Raw genomic sequence first — 19,135 nt, 5'->3', positions numbered from 1 at the left:
ATCTTGACCGCTTTTGGCCTTCTGTGCTGCGATTTCCGAGAGAACGCCGCCACATACGGCCGTCATTTTTGGCCACCTCGCCCAGAGCCCCCCTCCGCCTTATGGGTGCAGAGGATTTTTCCAATCGATGACAAATCAGAGAGATATTAATGGGTTTTTTTAAATCACCATTCTCTCTGCTGCCCCAGCTGGAGGGAGGGGGAGGGACTATAAAACCAGGAAGTGGTGTGCCTCACTCACTCTCTGCAAGATGGATGAAGCCAAGGGTCACGTCTCTCTGAGCTCTGAATGACACTGAACAAATGTCTACACAACTGTGAGTACCCTTAATGTGGTTTGAAAATGAAAATATGGTTTGTTTGAAGTAAAAAGGCACTGCCTGCAAATGGTTGTTTGGGTGCTTTGGCTTGAAGTTGAAAGGCACTACTTACTGCAAATGATGGCGGGTGTTATAAAACCCGGAAGTGTGGGTGTGGCTCAGTCTCTGCATGATGGGGGAGGGAGAGGTCATGACTCTGTCTGAGCTGTGAATCAACTGAATACACTGAATGTCTACTGAACTGTGAGTTTGGTGTTTTGTGTGGTTTTATGGCGGTTTCACCCTGCATGAAATGGTATGAAGCTGCATTTGAATTTGGTGGCCTTGGACCCTGCTTGAAGTGGAATAAAACTGCACTGAATTTGGTGGCCTTGCACCCTGCTGAAAGTGGTATGAAACTGCACTTGTATTTGGTGGCCTTGGATCCAGCTTGAAGTGGTATGAAACTGCACTTGAATTCGGTGGCCTTGCACCCTGCTTGAAGTGGTTGGAAACTGCACTTGAATTCGGTGGCCTTGCACCCTGCTCATAGAGGTAAGAAACTGCACTTAAATTTGGTGGCCTTGAACCCTGCTTGAAATGGTAGGAACATGGATTTGAATTTGGTGGACTTGCACCCTGCTTCAAATGGTAGGAACATGGATTTGAATTTGGTGGACTTGCACCCTTCTTGAAATGGAATTTCAAGGAATAGTTATGAGTCAACTGCCAGCCCACCAGCCGTGAGTGAGCTGCCAGCAGATCAGGCTTGAGGGACTGAGCTGCCACCCCAAGAACCCATACCAGTGCTCCAGAAAGCCCCCCCACTGGCCACCAATATTGGAATTGGTGGAGAGGTGGAATATTGCGTCGGGGGACCAGCCCTCCCGTGTGAACATGGGACCCAACGGGTCCCACTTAGTCTAGTTATACATAAATTCTACAAGAAAATGAAAAGAAAAATGGAAAAACGGAACATTGGTACAAAAATACATAATTAGAAAAAGCAAATCAATTAACATACAGGATGTGGTACGCAGTGTCCCATTGCCATGGCTGAGTAGGTCAGTTGAGGTAGTGCTTCGTGTAAATGCTTTGGACCAAGTCGAGTCAATGACTCAGCAGCTTCTTTTATGATCAGCCATGATCATATTGAATGGCTGTGCAGGCTCGAAGGGCCGAATGGCTTACTCCTGCACCTATTTTCTATGTTTCTATGTTTATTCCTATGTGTTGGAACTGCCACACTAGGCTACGCTGCAAACAGTCAGGATATTTTCTGTAGTAATGTTTTAGAGTATCCAGCGACATGCTGAATCTCCTAAACTTCTATGTAGAGGCATTGATGCGCCTTCTTCATCTATGTGCTGGGCCCAAGATAGGTCAACCAAGATGTTGCTGGCAAATTTATAGATGGTTGTCTGGCTAAGTACAGTCCCAATGCCATGGGCTAAAAGTGAGTAGATCAATGGGCTAAGCACACAGCCTAGAGATGCACTCATGTTGATTGTCAGTAAGGAGATGTTACTGATCTGCACTTTTTGAGGTCTGCTAATGAGATCCAATTGCAAAGGGAGGTGCAGAGGCCCAGGTCTTGGAGCTTGGAGATGTGTTTGGAGAAGATGATAACATTGAACACCTCACTGTAGTTGTAGAATAGCAACCTGGCATGTGTTCCTGTTACCCAGAGGTGAAGAGCAGAGTGGAGAGCCAGTGCAGATAGCATCCACTGTTGGTCTGTTGTGGCAATAGGCAAATTGAAAAGGTCATTCCTGAGCCAGAAGATGATTTGTGCCATAGCCTACTTCTCGAAGCACTTTATGTTGCTGGATGTTAGTGCTACTGGATGGTAGTCGTTGAGGCAAGTCACCCACTTCATGGGCACTCGCACAATATAATCACTTTTGAAGTAGGTGGTAGCCTCAGACCACAGAAGCAAGCGATTGAAGATATGGAGGGGAGATCTCCACAAGTAAAGATAACTATGATGGTTTGCGAGATAGTGGCCTGATGTTCATTGGTGCCTTTCCCTGGACCATGACTCCACCAGAGCCCACAAGAGTCTCCACTCTCACAGACATCCTCCCTTTGTTCTCTCATCCTTCCTCTTCACTGCAACTTTAAACATGCCAATTTGCCAAATTTTCCTAGTCCTGAAAGTTTAACCAAAAACATTTATTTCATTTATCTCCAAAATAAAACTGGCTGAAGTGCTAAATATTTCCTGCTTTTCTATTTTAGTTCAGGAATTCTCTGACTGCCATATATTACACTGATTGTATCTCATTAATATTGGGGTATGTGCAATATTGCACTATTGCTACTTTAATTATTATAAATCAGAAATGTTCCAATATGTGTCCTTTGATTATTTGGAAGTCTATAAATGTATTCCCAATAGTGACCGCCCTTTTGTTGTTCAGCTTCACCCATAGGGCCACATCTGATGTTCCCTCCAACACACTCCTCCACACACGATTCTTCCTTGTTCTTCATCCCCTTCAATCTTGTCTGAAAATCCTGTAACCAAGACCATAAAGGTGCCTGCCCTGCTCTGCAAGCTATACTTCAATAACAGTTAAAATATCATAGATCCATCTGTCAATGCTTCAACCCAGCCATTTTTGGTCTTTAAATTCCCTAGCACGAGTTAGAGCAGCAGACTAGTTTTCTGATTATTTTCCGATTGTTGATTACTGCCCTAAAATCACTGATGTTCTGCCTTCCATTTACATTTCTGCTCTTTCTGAATCATTCCCACATTAAACCAGTCTAATACATTCAAAGAGGCAGAAACAATTCTGCTCCAATGGACAATGGTCACAGTTCTGTTTAGGCAAGATCCATTAATCCATGTTGTGTGGCGGCTCCTCGTGGCTGCGGCTCACCTGCAGTCCGTCTGTCTTTTTTTCTTTTTTTTTGTCTTGTTAGGAGTATATTTTCGGTTTATTTTTAGTTGTGTACATGTGGGGGGATGGGTGTGGAGAAACTTTTTAATCTCTTCCTTGAACCGAGACGCGATCTTTTCCTTGTCGTCTCTCCGTTTCACTGGGGCCTAACATCGTGGAGCTGGCGACCTCCAGCCGGAATCGACCTGAGGGCTCCAGCCGCAGACCCTGCGGACTCACTTACCATCTGGCTGACTCGGAGGCTGTGGTGGCTCGGCGGCTGCGACCTGACTGCGGAGCTTCGGAGGCTTCGGCCGCAGGCCCTGGGGAAGGTAAAATCGGGAACTCGCAGGTCCCTGGTTGGAGACCACTTTCGGGAGCTCCCGCAACGGCAACTTCGCCCGCCCCGAATCGCGGGTTTGAATCGGCCCGTCGCAGGGCCTTGCATCGCCCGGTGTGGCTTAATCGGCCGCGGGACTTACCATCGCCCGCCGGGGGCTTTAACATCAAGTGCCTCGATCGCCTCGACGCGGGAGAAGAACAAAGAACAGGGAAGAGATAAGACTTTTGCCTTCCATCACAGTGAGAAGGTGTTTGGGGATTCACTGTGATGGATGTTTGTGTGAAACTGCTAATTGTGTGTTATGTTTATTTTGCTGTTATGACTGCAGGGAACGAGATTTTGTTCAAACCTCTGTTTGTTTGAATGACAATAAAGGCATTCTCTTCTCTTTCTAATCTTATATAGGACCCACCTTATGCAGACTCAGTCTCAAAATCCCCCAAATATAAACCCTACCTCTCTCTACTCGCAAATTCATCAGCATAATCTTCCTATTTCTATTCTTAAAGACTCAATAGACAATAGGTGCAGGAATAGGCCATTTTCCCCTTCGAGCCAGCACCGCCATTCAATGTGATCATGGCTAATCATCCACAATCAGTACCCCGTTACTGCCTTCTCCCCATATCCCTTGACCACTATCTTTAAGAGCTCTATCTATCTCTCTCTTGAAAGCCTCCAGCGAATTGGCCTCCACTGCCTTCTGAGGCAGAGAATTCCACAGATTCACAACTCTATGTGAAAAAGTGTTTCCTCATCTCCGTTCTAAATGGCTAACCCCTTATTCTTAAACTGTGGCCCCTGGTTTTGGACTCCCACAACATCGGGAACATGTTCCCTGCCTCTAGTGTGTCCAAACCCTTAATAATCTTATGTTTCAATAAGATCACCTCCCATCCTTCTAAATTCCAGAGTATACAAGCCCAACCGCTGCATTCTCTCAGCATATGGCAGTCCCACCATCCCGGGAATTAATCTTGAGAACCTACGCTGCACTCCCTCAATAGCAAGAATGTCCTTCCTCAAATTGAGACCAAAACTGCACACAATACTCCAGGTGTGGTCTCACTAGGGCACTATACAACTGCAGAAGGACCTCTTTGCTCCTATACTCAACTCCTCTTGTTATGAAGGCCAGCATGCCATTCGCTTTCTTCACTGCCTGCTGTACCTGCATGCTTACTTTCATTGACTGATGAAAAAAGGACCCCCAGATCCCGTTAGACTTCCCCTTTTCCCAACTTGACACCATTTAGATAATAATCTTTTTTCCTGTTTTTGCTACCAAAGTGGATAACCTCACATTTTTCCACATTAAACTGCATCTGCCATGCAACTTCCCACTCATCCTCCTCATAGGTCACACTGCCACCCAGCTTTGTGTCATCTGCAAATTTGCTAATGTTACTTGTCAGGGGTTGATGGCCTGGATGAATTCTGCAGAGATTAACATCTCTTAAAGCATGTTTCTTAACCTTTACCCAACCTCCCCAAATCTGACTGCTGGTCTTCATCCTATTTTCTACACATATTGTATGAGCCAAGATCTCATTGTCCCTTCAAAGCTCCCTTGACCCCATGAGGTTTAGGTTCATTATTGTCATGTGTAGCGAGGTACAATGAAGAGCTTTGTTTTGCATGATATCCAATCAAATCAGATACTACCATACATAAATACAACCAAGCCAAACATAAGTACAATAGATAGAGCAAAGGGAAAGAGAGTGCAGAATTTAGTTCTCAGCATTGTTGCACACCAGTTCCGGAGACAAAGTCCAATGTCCAAATGGAGTAGAGGTGAATTGCAGTGTCCTAGTTCAGAAGACTGAGAAGAAAGGGAATTAAGCTGTTTCTGAGTCCAGTGGTGCTTGTTTTCAACCTTCAGTATCTTCTGATCGATGGGAGCGGGGAGGAGGACGACTGACCAGGATGGAAGGTGTTTGATTAATGTTTCAATGTATGTATATACCCTACACTTTTTAACCCCCAATCCCAATGCATAGAATATACTATGACATAGGGATTAGATCAGGAAAAAGTTTTTAAAAAACATTGAAATTCAAAACCTGTAGATAAATTAAAACCAATTAACCACACACACAAGAACTAAAAAGGAGGCATTTTAATAGCATCACAAAAGAGGCGGAATGGAGTGTGTAGACAGCTAATATTTAAAAGACAGCTAAACAGATATCGAAGAAGAGTTGTTATTTAGGAGGGTCAGATCATGTGAAATATAAACATTCCTATATCCTGCTAACCTTCCCGGGGACAGAGGATTGGAAATGTACCTGTTGTGGTGCTGGTACTTGCTGTACTACTGCAGGCTGCACAGATGGTGGACCAGCAGCGGATGTCCGCAGGGTCACAGTCGATGTTGAGTCGGATGCACCCTCTGTACTCTGCATGCTCGTTTCTGTCAAAACATAACAAACATAGGTGCTATTAGTCAGAGATATTTTGTGTAAATGATGTGCACAGAATTGATAAGATGTCTGGCTATAAGTTTTCCTTATTTAACAAAATGTGAACAGATGAGAAGTTACAACTTTCATCACAACTTCAATTTTGATTGTGGGATTCAGAAAAAGCAAAGTGCAAGTTCAGACATCTTTAAAATAATTTGCATTTCTTTGGTACCACTCATAACCTCTGTAAAACAACTATACAGCTTGTAGGAAAGTGGGGCAGGCAATGCACATAGGAAGACTTCACAAACAGCAACAAGACAATTGACTAAAAAAAAATCTTTAAAATCTGGCGAGTAAGATATTAACCCTTCTCTGGGAAAAACTTGGTGTAAAAACAATGTTAAAATTGATTGTGTACAACTTATTTTACTGAAAGCCAAAGCAAATTTTAAAATTTTAAAATAAGTCATCAATGTAACAACATTTTCTTAGATCCTTTTACCATCAATTCATTCAACTACTTTCAAACGCAAGCCTTGAAATTACTTTTATGCAATGTGCAACATTTTGTAACTGTTCCAGTTCTGTAAGACCTACAATAAAATTATATCCATGAGAAAACCAATTAAAGCCTATTTAGTTCTAGAAAAAAGGGGATTTGGAAAACTTCTAAAATCATAGTCATACAACACAGAAACTGGCCCTTTAACCTAATTAGTCCATAACGACCAAATGCCCATCTAAGTTAGTATCATTCACCCGCATTTGACACATATGCCTCAAAGAAATGGACGAATAAAATTGTTAATAAAAAAAGAAAAGTTAATATCTTACTCGCCAGATTTTAAAGATTTTTTTTTGTCAATTGTCTTGTTGCTGTTTGTGAAGTCTTCCGATGTGTCTCCTTTCTCCTGGATGGTTTAGAGTAGAACAGTTAAGGGTCTGTCCCACTTGGGCAACCTAATCCGCGAGTTTTGCCGAGTTTGCCCTCGACTCATACTCGCAGCATGATCGACACGAGGTCGTAGGAGATCTTTGTAACTCTCCTTCATGCTCGAGAGTAGTCCCTGTGTACTCGAGGCCTCAGCTCGGTCGCGGCGTATTTTTCAACATGTTGAAAAATGCCCGTGAGTAAAATATGGTTGCCATGGAAATCTATACTTTTTTTACTCGTAGGTTTAGTGGTAGTAGGTCGTAGTAGGTCGTCATGTTAGTCGTAGGTAATCAAGGGTAGTCGAAGGTGGCCGTAGATAGTCTTCATCACAGTCGAAGGGAGTTCGAAGGAGATAGTCTTCACCCTCCACTATTCGGTGTCCAATTTTCCAGAAGTTAGTCTTAGCTAGTCTTCAACATAGTCGAAGGAGGTCTTCAACATGACATTTTTTCAAACTCTACTAAGCTCGTCTAAACTCGCCAATTAGGTTGCCCAAGGACAGCCCCTTTTATAACAGCAAATCTTCAATCAGGGGTGTAAACAAAAAGCTCTGGAGTTGAAAGCTCCAGAGATGGTGTGTTTTGGAACTTCCTACCCAACAACTCTGGGAGGACCTTCTCTAACGAATTGCAATAGGTCAATGCAGCAGCTCATCATCAAAATATCTATAAAGGTAACTGATGATGTACTGCACACACATGTCTTCATAGCACAGCCCACATCCCAAAAGTGAATAGATTTATTGATAATACAAGGAAGTGGATAGGCTTAAGGAGGAATAGAGAAATAGAGGCAGTGATCAGAGTAAATGGTTACGATCAAAACAGAAACTGCAAGCTTTAGGAGGAGCAAAAAAAGAACTATTTAAATGATAATGCACTAGTAAATGTTAACGTACAGAACAATTTAAGTCTGTCAGTTCACAAACCGACAAGTTATAAGCAATTAAAAGGAGAGTGTTATATTGAACTTCATGGCAAGAGGCTTTGAATCCAAAAGGAAGGCTTATTGTTAATTATTTTGGGTATTGGTGAGACACTGGACTGCCGCATGGACTTGAATTGTCAGCAGTACAGATTAGATTCATTAGATTGATTCTGATGATAGTATGGTTTTCCTTTGAGGATAAATCAATTTGGAATTATTTACAATCATTGAATCTTATAATGAGAAGTAACCTCTAAGAACAGAGTAAGTGGGAATTATTTTACTCTATAAGGATATCAATCTTTCGAATTCAAAACCCTAAAAAGGTGATGAATGAGCAGCATTCATTCATCATCCTTGAAAACATTAGCGACAGTGGTGCTGGTTTTCAACGGGAACGGTGACGGACGCACAACACATCTCTATCCTCCAGTTCCTACGGACTTCCGCCGCTGGAAGTATAGGAATTTGAGGTGTGTGCTTTATCATCATTCCTTACAACGACAGTGATCGCAACTTCTATTAAAGTGTGGATGGTCGTTGGCTCGCTAGAAGCTCATCCGCCCTTTGACAGGTCTTGTTTTTGGTCCTGCTGGGGGTCCACAGCCCCCTCCTCACCTGACAAACCAGGAGGGGGAGACTGTTTAGTCACCGACTATCCGACCATGGAGCAGGTAGCACGGGATTACATGGTACCCGTGTCGAGGGGGAAATCTTCCCCCCCCCCCCACCTGACCTGAGCAGCAGATTAAAGACTAAAATTGACCTTTGTGCACAAGAAAAAAAAGGATTCCTTATTTATAGAATGAGACCTCACTGAAATATTGTTTCCACAGGTCGGTTTGAATTTGCACTTTTAGTGGCTTCGTCCTTTAACTCTTGAGGCCACGTCTCCCCCATTCCACTTTAGCAGCTATTATAGTGTTATAAAATAATCATAAAAGTGTTCAGCAAAAAAAATGGGCAATGTTACTCTTCAAGTCGGTCAATAAAGAAATAAATATTATAAAACAGGGGATATAGTGTGCACCAAAATATGCAATTACTAGCAATACGAATGAGAAGTCAAAATTACTAGCAATACGAATGAGAAGTCAAAATGTGCACTTAAACAGGCTTGCCTCCAGTCTGCAAGCAACAGTCACATTCTTATTAACCAATGTCACTTTACAAATTTCCCATGATATGTTCCTCAATCACTTCATAGTAATAAAAAGTACCTCAAATATTCATGTACAAACATGGCTGAATATACACAAGTTGCAAAACAAAAACAAAAATTGCAACTCACAATCCACATATTACTGCAGTACATTGTAATAAAACATTAAATATTTATTGATTTTTGGGGACAAATATTTATTTACTTTTGGATGCATTACAACTGTCACTTCTAATAATAAAGTAACATCTTGTGAATACTTTCCCACTGCAAGAGCTTAATCTCAAAAATAAATGTACAATTATAATGGGAGAATCCAAACACTCGAAATAAATCCATTGAAGAAAATTATTTTCTTTTTAACTACTTTTGGCAACTCTTAATCTAAAACTTCTCAGAGCACAAAATTAATTCTAACAAATGTAGCTTCTACGAAAAACAAAATGCAAGTTTAAAAAACAAATCCCAGTTATATTTATGCGACTGGGTGCCAATGAGTTCGTAACCAAGAGGCAGAAAGGTTTTTGGAGATATAAATATAGGCTAAATGATTGTATTTCATCTGCGATGATCATGCCCAATGTGAAAGAGTGAAGGAAATCATGGTGCAAGAGGTATGAATAAAAGACTGGCTAGTTAACAGGAAAAAAAGGACATTAAATTTATAACTGGCAAGATGTATGCCACTAGGAATAACACTGGATGAATGTGCTTGAAAACAAATATTTTTCCCATTTTGGCTGGGAAAATAGAGAAGAAATGGTATTCAAACAATGAGACATTAAAGGGTGCCTCTATATAATTGGTGAGGATAACACAAGGTTGCTAACGCAAGAGGACTGGAATATAAAAGTAGGCAGTTTAACTTCAGTTGTTATAGGGCATCACTGAGACTATCATCTGAAATATTGTGCATGGTATTGACTTCCTTGTTTAAGAAAGAACATGGGTAAACCTCCTCTGCACCCTTTCCATAGCCTCCACATTCTTACTGTAATGAGACAACTGGAACTGCACAGTGTGGCCTAACCAAAGTCCTATGAAGCTGCATCATCAGTTCCCAACTCTTGTACTCTATGCCCCCACCTCTGAAAGCAAGCATACCATATACATTCTTTACCATTCTATCTACTTATATTGCCACTTTCAGGCAGTTATAGACTTTAACCCCAAGATCCCTCTGTGCATCAATGCTTGTTGAGCTTCTGCTGCCAGAAAAAACTTAAGTCACACACCGTGATTAAGATCCAAAGACTTTATTAACGTTACAGCATAGGTAACTTCATCTTACCAGGTTACTCTAAAAATGAGAGAGAAGGGCAGGGAGGCTTTCTGTTAAACTAGTGGGCGTAGCTACAACGTACGACTCATAACATGAGTCACTGAGCTACAATGCTGTGAAGTGTCATGTATAGTTCCCCCTGACATTTGACCTCCCAAAGTCCACTACGTCAAACTTGCTCAGATTAAACTCCATCTGCCATTTCTCAGTCAATTTTTGTATCGGTTCTATATCCAATTTAATGCTTTTTGACAGCCTTCCTCAGTCTACGACCCCAGCAATCTTGGTGTCATCTGCAAACTTACTAACCAAACTGTCTACATTTATGTTCAAGTCATTAATATATAATCACAAAACAGCAGGACTCCACTGGTCACAGACCTCCAGCCTGACTAATGTCCTTCCACCACAACCTCGGTCTTCCATCAGTGAGCTAGTTCGGAATCCATAAGGCCAAGTCACTATTAATTCCATGCATCTTAATCTTCTGGATTCGCCTACCATGCGGGGACGTTATCAAATGTCTTAATGTAATCCATGTAAACAACATCCACCGCCCTACCCTCATCGATCACCTTCGACATCTCCTCAAAAAACTCGATCAAGTTAGTAAAACACAACCTGCCATCTACAAAGCCATGCTGATTACCCCCAATTAACCCAAATGGGACTAAATCCTATTCTGAAGAGTCCAATAGTTTTCTATCACTGACGTGAGGCTCACTGGCCAATAATTCCCTATATTCTCTCTACTCTCCATCTTCAATAAATGGACAACATTAGCTACTCTCCAGTCTTCCAGGACCTCGCCTGTAGTGCAAAAATATTTGTTACGGCTCCCGCAATCTCCTCTCAATAACCTGGGATATCCCATCAACTCCTGGGGAATTATGCATGTTAATGCTGGTCTAGAGCCCCAACACCACCACCTTCTTAATCTCAAATTGTCCTTGCACACTATTATTCTCCACATTGATCTTGCTGTCCTCCATGTCCTTCTCCGGGTGAAAACAGATGAAAAGTACTCGATTCATCAATAACACCCCCTGAATCAAAACACAAATTGCTATCCTTTATCCTTGAGAGAGCCTACCTTCTTACTGATTATCCTCTTTCAATGCTTTGACAGTTAGGCCATGCCACAGGGTCATAGGCCATGAAACTATTTTTTTTTTATTCCAAGAGTGTAAAAATAAATTGGTAATAATAATTTTGTGGTGTTAACTTAAAACACGGAAAATTAAATGTACTTCAACGAACAGTGAACTAATTTTGAATTAAAAGCATGTAAACTACAAAAACATACTCATCCCAATCATAAACATAACCCAACATTAACACACTAAAACTGCTGCAGATTCAACAATTGCACCCCCCCCCCCCCCAATTTCCCCTGAAAACTGCCCAGCTTTTGAACACATACCTCAAACACCTGCTTTATTTCAGAATTAGCAGCATCTTGGTCCATTTACGCAATTTAAACCCGTCAAAGGAAAAAGGCATTTTTTCCAAATTTCAATTACCGTAAGTTGTACATCAAGGCTAAATTGTACACGTCAAACAAACAGAAAACTTTGGAGGAACTCTATTGCCCATGACTACTAAGAGGGAATCAGGACACCATCACTAATCAAGCAGGCTAAGACCAGAGGACTTAATTGTTAAACTTGGTTGGTTTTAGGTAGCAAATGAACAAACTGGAAGATAAAGCAACTCAATTCCCCAATTTTTCTCTTGCAGATGCACCTCCCCACAACAAGACTGGAAGAAGACAACCATAATCAAATCTGTGTATTAATTAAAGGGTACCATTCAGCAAAATATACATGGTATTACCACTGTATTAATGGGATAGTCTCTGATCTGGATGCAAAAAGGTGTATTTTACCACAATGTATACATTTCCAGGCTTGGCATATTTTATTATTACAATGAAGTTAGGCCCAAGTTTAGCTGCATAAAACTTTGGTTTGTCCACATTGGAAGTATTGTGTGCAGTTTTAGTTGCCACATTGCAGGAATGATGTGGAGGCTTTGGTGAGGATGCAGAAGAGGTTTACCAGGATGCTGCCTGGATTAGAGGGTATTAGTTATATGGAGAGGTTGAACAAACTTTGATGGTTTTAATTTCAAACGTCAGTGGTTGAGGAGAGACCCAAAAGAAATATTTAAAAATGATGAGAGGCATAGATAAGATAGTCAAAGGTTTTTATTTCCCAAGTGGAAATATCCAATACCAGAGACACAAATTTAAGTGAAAGTGGCAAAGCGAGGCAAGTTTTAGTTATTTATTAAACACAGATTGATGATGGGAACACTAACGGATGAGCAGGGAATGGAAGTAGTGACATTTAGACTAGCATATGAATGTGCAGTGAATGGAGGGACAAGGATCATGTGCAGGCAGATGAGATTAGTTTACTTTCACACCATAATGGGCACACACACATCATGTGCCAAAGGGCATGTTCATTATATCCCAGAAACTTGTATATGCCATTCTTGCTTTTAGTAGGAAATTAAATGCCAGAGTTTTCCATGCGCAATATGAAAAAAAAAAAATGCCTTCTTGAAATTCACACCACCTTGTGGCGTTCCTTCAGTTAAGAATCATAGCCTCATCTTTGCAAGTGTCTTACTTATCATGCTGTGCGGAGATATTTTTCAGTCGTATTTGCAGTCTACTTTCATTACTTGCAATTATTTCTTATTCATTCAGATTCTGAATTATGTGGCTTTCTTACCAGTAGCCAGAAAGCAACACCGCATGTCAATTATGCTTCCTCTCCGCTGCTGTCGGAGCTCTGGAGGCATCTTATTATTATTTTCTGCGTGCACAGATACAATCCCATCAACTTATTGCAATTTTTGGGTTGATTCAGAATGATTTATAACTAATACTTTCTCATCCAAGTCCTTGTGTGATCAGCAGGCCAGTAGTGGAACTGATGCATTTGAAGAATGTTAAATTATTCCAGTAGTAAACATGTGTAACCTTGCTGTGTATATAGGAAACATTCACTCAGCAGGCCATAATGATAGACAGCAAAGGTTGGTTACTTATCACAAAAAAAATCACAAAATCATGTTGCATGAAAATACTTTATGTAAAAGACTTCAATCTTATGCTATCTTTATTATTTTCACAAGTTTAATGTTCCGGCAGTGAGAGAAATTACTTTGCCATCAATTACCTTTTATTTTCTCAAGTTTTGTGCAGACCTAGAAAACGAACACGAAACTGGCATCAGGAGGAAACTATTGATGCCCATGTGTTTCCAGAGTGTCAATTCTCAAGTTTGTTCGCATTTATTGTCACATGCACCAATTGGTACAGTGAAATTTGAGTTACCAAACAGCCATACGAATAAAATGAACACAATACACAATAGAGTTTAACATAAACATCCACCACAGTGGAATCAACATTTCTCACTGTGATGGAAGGCAATAAAGTTCACTCATCTTCCTTTGTTCACCCGTGGTGGGGGCCTTTCACAGTCGCCACTACGGACGACCCGATGTACAGGCCCTCTCGCTGGGATGATCGAAACACCAGCGTCGGAACACACTCTGCAGCGTGGAGTTTCCGAATCGGCCGCTTCTTACCGGAGACCACGGCTTCCGAAGTCCACAGGCCCCGCTGGGCGGAGCTCCAACACTCGGCAAAAGATCCCAGGCCCCCGCGATGTCAAAGTCGCCGCTGCGCCCACAAGCTCCGCAGACCACAGCTCCACAGTGTTAAAGTCAGCAGGCCCCACTGGACAGAGCTCCAACACTGGCGATCCTCGATAGGATCCCAGGCCCCGCGATGGTAACTCAGAGCTGCGCCTGCTGCTGAAGCTCTGGGCCGGTCTCCAGTCGGAAAGGCCGCGCCAATCCAGTTGGTAGGCCGCGAGGCGGACGGAGAAAAGACACATCTCTGTCCAGGCAAGTGACACATTCCTCGTTCTTTCTATGCCCGGTACATAGAACAATACAGCACAGAAACAAACCCATCTGCCCATTGTGCCGATGCCGACCAAGTTGCCATCTTTAATTAAACCCATCTATTTCCCAATATTCCCTGCCTGTTCATGAGGCTAAATCTATCTCTATTATACTAAAACACTTCCCCTTGTTCTTAACATTCTAAATGTCTATGTGAGCCAGGGTTGTGTTGGCTTTCTTTTAACCTCCTTAATTTGTATCTTCTTCCAAGCGCTTAGCAACAGCCTTCCCATTTTCACACATGCTCTCATTTTCTCAGCCGACAGGATACATTTCTTTCTGGGTCTTTCTCAATCTCAACCTAATCAAGAGGTTGGCAACAGAACATCCATTACAAGCCGACAGAATCTCAAAGGAGGGAGTCTTCTCAATTATACTCTCTTCCATCCAGCTCACGATCTCAGCTTTCGAGTCCCTCCATCTCAGTATCCAAGCCATATTCTTCCCTCTAACAGACAAAGCCGAAATCAGGCCAGCTCAAAGCTTCGACAGAGATTCTGTAATATTTAATATTTCAGATCCAGTTTGTGATGAACTACAAACCAACAGTAATGAACCAATCATAACCTTCCGGAAAATCTATTGCCCTCGTGAAGCACCTTGATTTGGTTGAAAAGTTCTTGCAAATCTTTATAATGTTTAATATTCTAATAGAGTTACCTTCACACATCTATCACTGACGTGCAATAAACACAATTTAATCGTAGAAAAACAGATGTTCAATCAAAAACAAGGCAAAGCAGCTTGCTTTGTTTGCGCTAGCTTTTATTGTTTGCTAATTCACAGCAGTTGCTACGGGAGACCAAGTCCACTCCTGCTTCTAGGAGCTAGTTGCCAGGCAACTCACCGAACACTCTGAAAATTAAACAAGTCTATTCCACAATTCCCACTTCTGCTCTTCATCAACTTGAAATCCATTAATACTTCACTTATTAAGCAAAATACAAACTCTTTACAGGGGCTCACTTTAGCAGAACAGCAATAAGCTTCCAACCTGCCTACAGAAGTTAAATGCTGAACTTAAAAACAATTCATCCCATAACTCAGTTAATCAAGTCTCAACACACTGATTAATTGACAAAAGCTGGCACAAATCAATTTATCCACATTTTGTTAATATTTAATTGCAGTAAATAGGTACAGGAGAAAAATCCACAAGGGGCCACAAAACACAAGAACAATGTGCTCTTTGATGAGACTTATTTTGAGCTTTAAATAAATCTATTGGTGAAGTGCAAACTTATTGTATATCCTGCAAACAGCATTTTAAGTGGGTGGCAGAAGAGAGAATGTTAATGGTGTTTAAATCTGTGCAAAATCCCAACCTGATTCTGTGAAACACCTTCAACTTTAAGACACAGGAACAGCGTAATAAATTAGCAATTTTCAAAACAGTTTATCAAATGGTGAAAAAATAATGAACTCAAATCATAGGTTGAAAACAATAACAACTCTATTTTAGGGTTTATTTTTACAAATTCAGCAATGACCAATTGTCACGTGAATGCATTACATATAAATTCAGATTACTCCATTTCAGGGGAATTAATTTGTATAAGTAGACGAGAATTGATTTGCCCAGCTCTATTCTGGTGACGTCAAAGCCAGAGAACTGTCTGAAATGGCTCAACTTCCCACACATGCTGTTATTTCTTTGGATACCTCTTTGGTCCCCTGCAATTTCTCACAATTTGGCACAACCATCCAAAAACAATGTTAGTTATCAAAGACATACTGATACTACCATGTTTCAACCTCCCACCATCTCTAAATTCCACTATTGTTCTCAATCGTTGATTGCTAGTTCAATAGTCAGCATTGGACAAGCAGAATGTCACTCAACTAAATATTTGGAAAGTAAAATACGTCATCTTTGGTCTCCATAATCATGGGCGGAAATCCTGGGGGGAGGACAGGGATTGAATATTAAAGGTGTTAATTCCCCAACGAAAGGATTATGACCTGTAAATCTCCCATGAGCAATTGAGAGCAGTCACCAAGCACTAGGGTGGGATAACAAACTGTTTAAATTAGTGATCAAGTTCTGAAATATGCCATTGGTCGACCACAATAACTGAAAGTTCAAGTTCTAAACCTGGTCAACCTGGTGGGTTGGTTGACAAAGGGAACCTTAATCTTGCGCTGGATGAGAAAAACTTTTAAAAATATATATAAATAGCCACGAGAAAAAGTGGTAATCATCAGAACTTTTCAAAAAATGTCAAAAGAGTCCAATACAATGGGGCATGTTGCAAAACCCAGAGTTGAGGAGAGATTTCCCTGCAGCTTTAAAATCACAAGTACTTGTTATGGTTAACTGCATCTTAAATGATTCGGATTGCAACCCACAAACGGTTCATAAACAAGCCAGAACATGTAAACACCTACCACACCACATAGTAAATTCTTGCTCTGTATGGACAATCAAATGAGGAAGGGATAGATAACTGCTTCCATACAAATAAAAGGAAAATAATTACAAACAGCACTAGTGATTTGCTTTTTTTTTAATTATTAAAATACAATGCCATACTTCACAGTACTAAATGCCTTGGGGATTGCAAGACATCTCAAAGGGCAAAAACTGTTCTTTGTTTTTCCATTTCATTTCACGGAGCAGCACATGGGAGCAGAACAGAAAAGGCTTGTAACAGGAAAGATGTAATAGCATTCCATTTTATACTTCAGATCAATTAAAGGCATCAGAATATCAGTGGTAGCATGCAGTCAAACATATCATGGCAACTGAAGTATCCAACAGACATCCACATATACACATTTATAGATATCCACATGATACAAGGAATAAAATAGTAAATGCGGGAGATACTCAGCAGGTCAAGCAGCATTTGTGTGGGGAAACAGGAAATTTGAGAAAACAAACCGCTTCTTAATAATGGACAGGGAAGGGTAGAAGAGAATTGAAGTCTGTATCTCTAAACTAAACTAAAAGTCATGTCTGTGATGGAGTGGGGATCAAGAGAAGCCAGAGGACACCAATACAGCTGGTGCTGTTTAAGGAGGGTGTAAATTGAAATAAGTGTATGGAAATCAGTGCTGTACTTCGAATAAGCTTTTTGCATGAGAGAGTGTGGGAAGCGATGAGCCAGTAGATGAGTGATAGAAACATAGAAATTAGGTGCAGGAGTAGGCCATTCGGCCCTTCGAGCCTGCACCGCCATTCAATATGATCATGGCTGATCATCCAACTCAGTGATACTGCATTTCCTGTCATTGCATGGAAATGTGCTCAAGGAGGAGTGGAGGTAATGGTGGAACTGAAAGAGTGCACCAAGGAAATCACATACCAAATAGTCCCTTCAAAATGCTGAAAGCAGGGGAGAGGGAATGCTTCTGATAATTTTATCTTTGTGAAGTTGATAGAAATCATGAAGGATGGTCTTGAATGGGGACTTTGGTGGGTTGGAAAACAAGCAAAATCTTATCTTTGCATTGGGTGTAAAGCCACTAAGAGATAGGATAAATATTAAATCTCATCACTTTTTATTGTGATTATGGAAGCTAAGGAATTGAGGCATTAGAGATCATATACAAATGACCAAATAGAGCATACTGTTAGTTTTAAAGTGTGTTGAAGTGGAGAAATCCTCAGGGCCTGACCAAATGCAACTTCAGACCTTGTGGCAAATGGAATTTAACTCTTGACAAGTGTGGGGTAATGAACGTTGGTTTGTCAAACTAGGGCAGGACTTGCAGAGTAAATGGTAGAGCCCTGTAGAACAGGGATATCTGGGAGTACAGGTAGACACAAAATGCTGGAGTAATTCAGCAGGCCAGGCAGTGCAGGTGCTTGGTTTCATAAAAATGACAGTTCAGGTTGGCAGGGTGGTGAAATAATTTGGCATGCTTTTCTTCATTAGGAAGGATATGGAATACAAACGTTGGATATCATGATGCAGCTGGGAACAATTTGTTGCTGAGACCACACTTGGGAGTACTGTGCATACTTTTGATCACCTAGCTATAGGATGTCATTAAGTTGGGAAACGTGCAGAAGAAAAGATTCACCAGGATGTTACGAGGACTTGCAGGCTTGAGCTATAGGGAAAGGTCGGATAGGCGGACTTTTTCTCTGGAGCATCAGAGGTGAGGATTGGCCTACTATTGAAGTATACAAAATTACGAGGCCCATGGATAAAGTGACTGCTCAATCTTGTTACCAGGATTCTCAAAACTGGAGACAAAGAGATTTATGTGGGATGTTAAGAGCAATCTTTTCATTCAGCAGATAGTCCACAAATGGAGAAAGTTATAGAATGGATACAATTATGACTTTCAAAAGGTATTTGGAAAGATATATGGATAGGAAGGGCTTGGAGGGATATGGGTCAAATGCAGGCAAATGGGACTTGCCTAGAATGCTAAGTAAATCTGTTTTCAAGATGTATAGCTCCAGGGCACCAAAAACTTGAGAAATGAAGCAGAGATCTCCATCAACTTTAGTGGAGAAAGCCACAATCAAGGAAAAAGGCAGCTCAATCAGAAAGTCGTACTTCCAGTACAAATATGATGGCGCTCATAAAACAGTGAAAGCAGAACAGAGGAACCATAGGAGGAGGTGTAATCAAGATAGCTGTGGGAGCCATGGGGCTTGCATGCTTTCAGAGTGACCATAGGCTATGTTCATATGATAGCGAACACTTCAATACTTTGTGCTTCTAGTCAATAACATTTTGTCTTGAAGTTATTATTGTAAGCAATTAAAGTAGTTGAATTTAGCAGTTGATTTATTTGTTAAATTGTCTGACAATTTTAAAAGAGGACTAACTGCATTTGATGTTGAATGGAAGACAAATTCACTGGGAGCACAGGTCTCAGCAAATTACAATAACTTCTCGCATGGTTCCAGACAAAACCAGAGCAAATGTTTTGGCATCTT

The 19,135-nt window shown here is 41.1% G+C and overlaps 1 protein-coding gene across 4 annotated transcripts in view; it reads right to left on the bottom strand.

The window, feature by feature from the left end:
- rfx2 (regulatory factor X2) overlaps positions 1 to 19,135 on the bottom strand; it is a 90,332-nt gene that overhangs the window by 52,874 nt on the left and 18,323 nt on the right. For all 4 annotated transcript variants that reach the window (XM_033046767.1, XM_033046768.1, XM_033046769.1 and 1 more), the window contains exon 2: positions 5,821 to 5,945. In XM_033046767.1, coding sequence (XP_032902658.1) covers positions 5,821 to 5,937 — 117 coding nt within the window. In that variant the 5' untranslated portion in view covers positions 5,938 to 5,945. The remainder of the gene's footprint in view (positions 1 to 5,820; positions 5,946 to 19,135) is intronic.

Source organism: Amblyraja radiata, chromosome 29 (assembly GCF_010909765.2).
Source record: "Amblyraja radiata isolate CabotCenter1 chromosome 29, sAmbRad1.1.pri, whole genome shotgun sequence".
NCBI classification, from domain to species: Eukaryota; Metazoa; Chordata; class Chondrichthyes; order Rajiformes; family Rajidae; genus Amblyraja; species Amblyraja radiata.
This window is presented reverse-complemented; position numbering and strand designations above follow the sequence as displayed.